General features: G+C 39.0%; 1 protein-coding gene across 1 annotated transcript; it reads left to right on the top strand.

The window, feature by feature from the left end:
* The first annotated feature begins 311 nt into the window (after positions 1–311).
* hand2 (heart and neural crest derivatives expressed 2) lies at positions 312–10,163 on the top strand. The gene is made up of 2 exons (XM_075464206.1): positions 312–1,369; positions 5,714–10,163. Exons 1-2 carry the CDS (start codon positions 758–760, stop codon positions 5,831–5,833), a joined length of 732 nt encoding a protein of 243 aa, XP_075320321.1. The 5' UTR covers positions 312–757; the 3' UTR covers positions 5,834–10,163.
* The last annotated feature ends 200 nt before the right edge of the window (positions 10,164–10,363 follow it).

Below are 10,363 nucleotides of genomic sequence, written 5' to 3'. Positions count from 1 at the left end.
CTGTAGTCTGTGTGTGAACGTGACCCACTCGCGCGCGGCTCTGCGTGCGGATCAGCAGGTCTACTTTGCAGGCCAGCGACATTTAAGACAAGTAGGCTAAACAGAACCTGCAGCCGGGGCAGGGGCAGGAGCAGGAGCAGGGGTGGGCATCAACCACTGGCTGATCCAGGCTATGGAGTCCGCCCCGGTAACTCTCTCTCTCTCTCTCTCTCTCTCTCTCTCTCTCTCTCTCTCTCTCTCTCTCTCTCTCTCTCTTGTGTCTCAATCAGACAAGCTGACTTTACAATTATTAGCAGGGGAACAGTGGCCCAGTAGCCTGACCGGCCAGTCTGTCTCTGAGACCAAAGGGCTGAGAAGTAGATCGCCTGTAAGTTCCTGACGGAGAGGCAGAAGATGCCACGGGCCTTCAGAGGGGAAATAAAGGAGGAACATTTGGAGTGTGAGTGTCTGCCAGAGGAGCACCAAAAAGGGCATGCTGTTACCTCATAAGGAGAAAAGGACGGATAAGAACAATGTCTTAAGCAGAAAAGCCGCTTGATTCCAGGAGAGCGGCGGGGCTCCGGGTGAGAGTTGCGCTGGTTGCTGCCGCAGGTCTGGAGCTACTGGCGTCCACAAACTAAGAATGCAAACTTCTGCTCAGTAATAGAATAGTAATATGTAATGTCTAATAGTAATATACTGCTGCAGAATCTTTTAGGGAACTGCATGTGTGTGTATTTGTGTGGTCGCGCCTAAGCGCGTGTTTCTATGAGTTACCATGAGTCTGGTCTCGGGCTTCCCTCACCACCCGGTCACCCACCACCACGACAGCCACCCCTATTCTCTGCATGCGGCGGCGGCTGGTCGGTGTCACGAGGACACCGGGGCACCTCCTTACTTTAAGAGTTGGCTGATCAGCCACGCGGACATGTCTCCGACTGAGTATAGCCTCGCGCCCGGCTTCAGCCCAGAGTACCACGTCAACAGCGGCGGCGGCTCCACTTGTGGCCAGGACCACCACCACCACCATCATCACTATGGACCCGGCAACTTGATTTCAGGCCCCGGCACCATTTCGGTGAATGGATCCACGGTCGACATGCACCACCACGCGCACCCCCGCACCGTGAAGCGGAGACCCACGGCCAACCGTAAGGAGAGGAGGCGGACCCAGAGTATCAACTCAGCGTTTGCTGAGCTGAGAGAATGTATCCCCAACGTACCGGCCGACACCAAGCTGTCCAAAATCAAGACCCTGCGGCTGGCCACCAGCTACATCTCCTACTTAATGGACCTCCTGGACAAGGATGGACAGCACGGGGACGCGCAGGCCTTTAAGGCCGAGCTGAAGAAGACCGAGGCCCGGGAGGAGCGGAGGAAAAGAGAGGCGGTAAGACACTCAGCTCCGTTCATTTTAACAGGCCGTGAAAAGAGAGCAAAAGACTAAACTGTTTTTTTTATACTTCCTTCATTTCACTGTAGGCCTACCAAATACATTCTATTTGGATTACACACAGGGTACACTTACAGTGTATGCTTTTGGATAGTATTGAGATGATCCGTGATTGTTTCTCTATTAAACTAAATGAACCCAGTGACAGGCAAATAGAATTCCGATAAAAGCCTGATTTAAATAACACTCAAATAGCAGGTATTAAGTCGAGTATGGTCAGATGTTGTTATCGAGGAAACGGATAACTGTTAAATAGAGGCAAGGCTATTCAAACTATTTTACTACATTTTAAGTTACCTGAGCAAAGTATTTTCTAAGCACATTACAACTAACGGCGTTAAACACTTCAGTGTTTATATAGGCTACTAAGTGATAAACTTCTGTGACAGGATCTAAAGTCACATTTGGTCTTTGGAGAGAGAATAGGCTATGTTAAATAGCTGTTTTACAAAGTAGAAGGTCTGGTTCGTTACGTCTTCAATGGCATATAACACAGGGGTTCACTTCAAAGCAGGGGCTCTCTTTCTGGGGCCTCTACCGGAGAGGTTGCAGCACAAATAAGAAATGGGCGCAAATAGAATAATGAATTTGTGTTGTTCTCTGTCACGGTCAAATTAGCGTTTCTTTTCGCGACAGAAAGCAAAAGTGTTACTCAAAAATCCCCTCAGCAAATCCCCCCCCCCCCCCCCCCCCCCCGCAGCGCCTACAGAAAGTGTTTTCCTTAAACATGTGGAGATAAAGCGACTAAAACTATTTACATTATGCAAGCCTGTAATATCTACTGGCTTCTAGTATTACAGGCTATAACAACGCAGATGTTTATTCTATATTTTGTTACAATCATCAGCCATCATAAGTAGGGCTTACTTTAAGTATCAATACTGGTAAGAAAAAAAAAGAAATAAAACCGAAAAAACATAAATGATAAGAAAGTTTCTGTCGGTTATTCATTTAAGCACCAAAGAAATGGTTTTCTTTGCGCCCGTTTTAACAGCACGGTCAAACACACTGTGATGAAGGCTAAATGAACAAACCTTTATTCCTTTATTTTCATTTCTAACATTCAATGTGCAATCCTCATCATCCGTCAAAGCAAACACGCATTTAGAGCATTAAGATCTCCAGAAAAAAACACGGTTTACCATTCTTCTTTTTTAAATTAAGTATGAGAGAAGAAAGTGAAAACCCAATTAAGAACAGCCAGGCACGTGCAGGACACGGAGAACAGTTAGGTGGGCTTTGCCAGCGGCTGCAGCTCAGAAGGAAGAGCGGTGTCCCGGTGGTTCTTCCCCGGGTCCGACCCCACGTTACCGACCGATGCCCCTATCGGTGCGTGAGTGTGTGTGAATATAGTAGGAAGCACAGTGTAGCCGTACAGACTGAGACGTGCTGTGTGAGTGAATGGGTGAATGTGTTAAAAGTGCTTTGAGTGGTCAGCTGGACTGAAAAAGCGCCACAAAAGTAGTCACATTCACATACCGTTTGCGTGTCGATATACTCCCATGGACAGGCGGGAGGGAAATAAAATGCCAGTCTGAAGAGAGTAATCAGTATATATATATAATGATATATATATATATATATATGTTTGCAAATTTGTTAAATTTTCATTAGATTTCCCGACAATATAGTAGCCTACTAAAGAAAAAGGGAAGCTCCCCCCTCCATAATATACCAAAACATGACATTCAACCCAACGAAGAAAAGAATTCTACACGGGGCAGATCGTTTGCTTTCACATCTTGGAGTCAGAAGAGAAATAAATTGCTCTTATAGAAGCTTTTTTCTCTCGATTCATCGTTACAATCTGCTACATTATTCACTTGGCTGTGCTCGTGCTGCCCGTGTCCTCTGACTTCAGGCCCACACGGAGCCCCCCGGACCCCCCAGAGCCACACACACTGCTGATCATAAATCCGTTTGTTCAGACACAGGAGTGCCCCACAAATCTGTCAGCCTGATACTATCTCAGGAGAAGTATGAAAGAATTATGTGCATCATTTACAGACGAATGTTTTCCACCGCATCTGACCTCACCCACAGCTAGTTTCAGAAAGAAAAATCCTAAAAAGGAAATGATTTACGTCATAACAGCAGAGCAGCGATTTCACTCCAAAACTAAAATCACGATGTGGTTATTTCTGTTTTACTAATGTAAACATGAAAAATCAATATTTGGTCAAATTGTTGCTCTCTTCTGTGTTTGGTTTGTATGTTTTTGTATCTACGTGCCATGGGTTATTTCTGGGTGCTGGATAACATGAGGTCTAATTTCATGCTAAAGAGCTGCAGGATGCAGGCACTGCTTTGACTGTCAGAACATTGGGTGAAATTAATAATATCCTTTTGCATTGCAGCATCGGTGGCTAAAAGGTAGTTAGCCAGTTAATGCAACACATTATTATTGTTGTTGTTGTTGTTGTTGTTGTTGTTGTTATTATTGATATGAATAACAATATTATCATTATCAAGCAGAAAGTGGTTTCTGGTACTTTAACATACTATAAGAAATTTCAAGTGTCATTTTTTTTCTTTTGTTAGAAAGAGATAATATTGTTTACACATATATGTACCTGTCATAGCTTTTTGTGGACCTCATAGGTTTTTCCACATAATGCCATCCTAAATTCTCGGATTTGGCTGTATAATGCAGTGTTTAATTTCTTATTAAAAATACAGTTTCCAATGAAAGCAACTGTAGACCTCTCTTTTACAAAACCAATACATATGTTTTTTTTAATTTTTGTAATAATTTTTGTAGTATTCTACTAGTTAAAAGCACATTTTACATTATAGAAACTATATCACTTATAGTTTTTCTAATTAATTTAGCAATGGCAAAACAATCCTATAAGCAAATAAAGATATGAGGTAAATCAAGAAAAAAATCTTTATACATTCAGGTGATATGTTATTAACTGTTAGTAATAGCCTAACATAATTATATCTATCTATCTGAGACCCAGCTTCCTCACGAGGACACATGGTCTCATAAGATGAACAATGATTGCCATATGAGGACATGTTGTTGCTCTCAAAACTGTTTCAAATCCAAAGCCAATGCTTAGGGTGAATTATTATTAGGCTGTATTCATCTCAAATTGCCTGGAGAAATCGAAAATACATCCAAAATTTAAGCTGCATCTTAAGAGGGCGTGTGAAATCTCAAGCCTCGATTTGATCAATGCAGCTGGCTTACAAATCCCCTGCTTTAGGAATATTTCATTTCAATCTCAGATTCATTATTTTCCAATAAGTGCTGGACCGGATTGGTGGTGCATTGTGCATTGGCGGACTGTGTGGGTGTAGCTCCCGAACTGAAGAGTTGTGTATCGCTGCAGCTTTAAAGGGGGACATAGCAGGGGCCAAATCCTTTTAGTTTAACATAGTTGATTAACAGAGTCATCAGTGTCGTCAAATGCAGGCTCACAGTGACCGATCAACATTTAATTAGTTCATTCCTAACTCAGCATGGCTGTTATTATCATCCATCCTTCCATACATTTTCTCAAACCAAGAAAGTCATGGGATGCTGGAGCTTTTGATACTACTACTACTACTATTACTACTACTACTATTACTACTACTACTGCTGCTGCTGCTACTGCTAATGATAATGATAATGATAAACTGCATAGCTCATTTGGTACGCGTTTGCCAAATGTTGAACGGTCTATAAATAGCAGGGGCTAAAGCGTAGAGATGATGATATTTCGGCTTAACATCACTGATAAACAGCTGCTTAGAGGTGCAGTGTCATCGTGCTTTTTTTTAAATATCTGCTGGGGCCTCTTGCCAGGGCATCATTGTAAATGAGAAGCTGTTCTCAATTGATTTTACCTGGTAAAATAAAGGTAAAATAAATAAATAAAAATCAGGCGCAAGCTCTCAGGCTTAATGTTCAAAATGCAATAAACAGTCATTACACGACACATACGGAAACATAAATATAAAATATATCAATATGACGGTCTATTCTCGTGTTTAGTGAATAGTAATAATAATAATAATAATAATAATAATAATAATAATAATAATAATCTTTATGGGAGGACACATAGGGGCAGACCCGGTGGGGAAAATGTGTTTGTCGGCCGACTTGAAACGTCTCGGCCCCGTTTTTAACACCGTGGCTCGGGAGAGGGGGGCGGTCGATCTCCGCTCAGACTATTGCCCCTGCGACCCGGATAAGCGGCCAAAGATGGATGGATGAATGAATGAAAAACTTGAAAGATTAAATGAATAATAATAATTCTAATGCATGTGATATGTGTCATACAGGAGGAGATCCCTAAAGCAGCTCCGTCCTCCTCATCACCTTCCTCCTCCTCAGCGAGCGATAAGAAGAGCAAAGGTCGGACGGGATGGCCTCAGCATGTCTGGGCTCTGGAACTCAAATAGCGTCGTCATCTTCATGCAGGTTGCTGATTGACGACGCTCTTTCCCGCCCCTGCTCCGTCCTCGAGGAGAGAGGCGATACAGAAGTAACAAGCTCCGATGAACAGTGTGGCGGCCCCCCTGCATCTCTGGGAGATGGAGGCAGGAGTGCAGACTGTGGCTCTGCCTCTGTCCATTTACATTCAGCATGGTGAGAGTGAGCTCGCGTGCTCACATCTAAACCACATAACCATGCGCTTAATAACAGGCTGTCTGACGTCAGTGGTTATATTTTGGTAATATTTCAACTATGCGTGCAGAAGGCCTGCGGCCGCCGGGTTGGAGCGGTCGAAGCTGGCCTGCTCCTCCACCTTCTCACGCGCCTTTCCAAAAGAGGACCATCTTATGTAGATGCTGGGTGGACGGGATATATGGCCAAGGTAAAAATGTGAGCTAAAACAGATCTGAAGTTATGATGAGTAGCTACATGCCACTACCAGACTTGTTAACGGAGGAATTAGGGAAACCCGGAATCATTTCTTTCTCTCTTTCACCTGGAAGGCTTTTTTTCCTCTGGAGTTTTAAATGTTGTGGTGACGACGTGTCAGTGTTATATGTGTGTGAAAATATAGTGAAAGTTTAATGCTTTCTGTGGGATGTGAAGAGTGTCCTGAATAGAATAAACCACCATTTGGTCACGTGGTGCAAACTGGGCTGTTTTTTTTAAATTGCAGTTGAGTAAACCCAACAGACTTCAACGTGCTAACAATTTCTTTTTCATTTGTCTTCTCCTGTTCATCCCCGAAAAGACGTTTTCATTGGAGTTGATTATAGATATGCCCCATATTTGAAAATAATATTTCATAGATTGACTAAAACTTAATTTAAAAAGCGAGTGGTTTTCATGTTCCTAAATATTTCATTAAGCTTCTGATTGAAGAGTTAACAAGCTCCATCTTAAGTAGTGTAAGACGAGAAGACGAGTAGTGTACGACAAAAAAAAAAGATGATGATTAGAACAGAAACCTACCTTAGTTTAAATTAAAATATGTAATTGGGTTAATTTGGGAATTGGCTGCGTGTTGCTTACAAAAAAGTAAGCAATTTTAAATTTGCTAAACAATTTGCATCGATGCATCTCTAGTTAAATGCTGCATTTATATCAATAATAATCATAAAAAATGCAGTATATGCATCATAAAGTGAAAGCATGCTAAATAACAACACACAAACCATCAAAGAATGCACAAGCCAAGAGACTGACTCTGTAGTATTGTTGGCTATCATTTAAAACAAAACTATAGGCTATTACTATAATTACTATACTACTATAAACAAAATTGTCACAAAACTGTTTTGTTTTTAATGAGCTAATATACCAGTCAGTTAAATTATTATTACGTTTTTATTAACTTATTTATAAGAGGTCGTGTTTTATCACCACAATCATAATGATAAAGTATTTTTAGAATATTAAATAAAATATTCTACTGCAGAGGAATTCATAAATATTGCACACTTCTCTAAATTTTCTCTCTCTTCAAAGATCATTTTATTGTTCATCATAAAAAATACATAGGCATAAGGTGAAAATCTTCATAATTATTTTCAGTTCATGTTTTAATGTATCGTGTTTTGTTGGATCAACAGTAAAAACTTAAATGGATATAAAGGGGTTAGAGTTTTTATATATTTTTGCTTATGAAATTCACCTCATTTATTTATTAAAGGAACTAATCCAAGTAAAATTGATCAATTTCAGATGTGTGAAATAAAGTTTGATTTTGTACTAAAATAATGTCTGCATAATTTTAGAACAAGACAATCCAATAATCTATTCAAAGCACAATTCTGTACCAATGCAAGTTGTAAGGCAGTCGACTAAGGAAGAATTTCAATTGAATGTTTGAATTTGAAATGCTGATTAGCTGGAAATACTGCACAATATTGATACATATCTGTCAAATGACAACCATCAAGGGATCAGCCAAGCCATATTACAATTAGTAGCTGAAAATATGTAAAAGGAAATCTGAAAGACCAAGTTTGAATGGATCTGTGAGCTCAATAAAATATGATAAGACAGTATCATTATTAAAGCATTATCACCTCCTTCTCAGGCTGACAGATACAGACTACAGCGTAGGAGGGGGTATTATAGTTGGACTGTTAGGAAGTGTCAGGAAGTCAGTTCTGCTGAGGGCAACGTAGAAGGCGAATTCAGCAATGTGGACATCCATTTGAGGTTATGATATTCAACAATACATTTAAAGAAGTGTATTCAACACATTTTTGTGGCTCCAAATGACAATAACAAAAGAACATATTAATTGGTGATTAATAAAGCATAGTGATATTGTGACTATAACATATGGAAAAGAGCTAGATTTTTATGACTTGGCACTTTTTAATTTTGTTTATTGTGAAACATTTAATCACGTCAGAAGAGGGTTTATCTTATATCAAATATTTAACCTCCAGCAGATACTGCTCTCATTTTTGGAGTCCCGTTACTTTGGACAGCGTGTCAATATGCTGATGTGGTCTCTAATTGCATTGGTGTATTTTTCCTTTTTGTAATCTAAACATGGGAAAATTATTATATAAACGTCAGATATCTGGACACGTGTCATGACCCAAGTCTCATGTCCTGATATCTGAGAAAAGGAAAAAATATATATATACATATATAAGTATATGTATAAATTTACAACAACCTCAGTTATGTCACTGTTTTGAGTTGTGCAATTTTATTTTATCCTAAGTACATTCATTCATCAACAAATAAAAAACATCCACTGGACATATAGACAACTGAACTTCAGACCTTTGAAATGATTTAAAAACTGATCAAACTGAAGCTATTACATAGAATTGGTGGCACAAAAAAAAATTATATTGAAATGTTTTTACTATGTTTTTAAGTGCAAAGGATAAAATACACAGAGTGAAAATTGTCTGTTCTGCATTTCTGAACTAAAGTAGGTGAGTCAATGGCATTTTCCAAAATGAATCTCACCCTAAGTCATCAGGATTTGCTTTTATCGAGACAAACACACTTAGTTTCCTGGAACATTTTTCCTTGTACTTTGAATGCTGGAAATTTCTGATGTTTGACAGCTTAAATCCATTTTGTGGTGGGCATCCAGTATTTCTTTAAATATGTGGAGAGTTATGAGAAGTCAAACTGAGGTTTGTTATTTGTTGTTTAATTTTCTATTTCTTTCTGAAATCTTTATTTGGGTTTGTTGTTGTGCAGACAAAAGAAAAAAATTTCAAGTTCTTTGTCATGATAGGTACAGCTGTACTTTCTGAGCTACCAAAAGATTTGGAAATGCTGTCCAAGAGTGATCCTTCCAGTTTCGCAGCATCAACTCATTTTGTATCTTACTGCAACACCCTCAGTAACATAATATGTGTCACTATTAACTATTATGGAAAACGTTTGAATTATTGTACATTGTGTATTCTACTTGTTGTTTTAATGTTTTGTGCGTAGGCCTACTTTATTAATAGTGAAGAACGTTGTAACTGCTGTTTTGATAAAAATGCGGCTCAGTTCTTGTTTACATAGTTACATTAAAAATAAAAACTGCTAGCAGTGTCATAATAAACACAAGGCATGTATTACAGTAGTTATGATGTGCAAATTAAATACATTTAGATGGGATATGGTTTAAGAATGGCAAATCTTCTTCCACTATAACAAAATCTAAAAACCAAATATATTCATTTTATTAGGTGTGTGGTCAATGAATAAAGACTTACATGGGTCAAAGCTTGTAACAAATAAACTGCCCTAACTGCCCTGTTCACAGCTGAAACATTACCATTCTCCCAACCCCATTTACTACATACTGACAGGCTTCCCGTTCTACAGTTTGCTGCAGAATGTCACATGGGTATCAATCAGCTGCATTGTTAATTGTTTATTTGACAAGGAGAAAGATTAATTTTTTAGAGTACTTTTCTCATCCTGACCTTTTTCCTGAGGTATACTAGCCAGAATCTCACCGTGGGTGAAGACTGTAGTTGACAATTAACGAAAGAGCTTACATCAGACAGAGATGACCTCACAAATAAGGGGGGCATCCACTTGTATTACCTTGAATATAAGGAAACAATAAGTATTTGATTAAATTCTAGGGGGCAATAAAGAAAATGGCAGCAAGAAAAAGATGGAAATTTTCATTTAAACCTTTTTAAAAAATTACATTGACATACAGTCACACATTAGACCAATCTATTGTGAATACCAGCTTATAATTTCTATTCAGAACAGCAGAGCTGAAGATATACATATATATGTGTGTCTGTATATGTATATATATACACAGTATATATCACATACATGTATTTGATGAGAATAAATGTTTTTTTTCTCTCTTTCCTTCTTTACAGCAAGACATTTGCATTTCAGATTTCGATTTTTAGTTAATGATTGTATAATACTGGACAAAAAATTTAAACACTATCTAAGATTAAGATCAGATTTTTATTGTCATGCATACACATTAAATTTGTCCTCCACTTTTAACCCATCCAGGTTGGCAC

This window comes from Odontesthes bonariensis, chromosome 4, assembly GCF_027942865.1.
Source record: "Odontesthes bonariensis isolate fOdoBon6 chromosome 4, fOdoBon6.hap1, whole genome shotgun sequence".
Lineage (NCBI taxonomy): Eukaryota > Metazoa > Chordata > Actinopteri > Atheriniformes > Atherinopsidae > Odontesthes > Odontesthes bonariensis.
The sequence above is the reverse complement of the archived record's forward strand: the minus strand, read 5'-3'. Positions and strand labels throughout refer to the sequence as shown.

Excerpts from the sequence above, each read along its gene's own strand:
- hand2 (XM_075464206.1), top strand. The coding sequence starts at position 758 with ATGAGTCTGGTCTCGGGCTTCCCTCACCACCCGGTCACCCACCACCAC. Across the intron at positions 1,370-5,713 it reads AGCGGAGGAAAAGAGAGGCG|GAGGAGATCCCTAAAGCAGC; the intron begins GTAAGACACTCA and ends TGTGTCATACAG.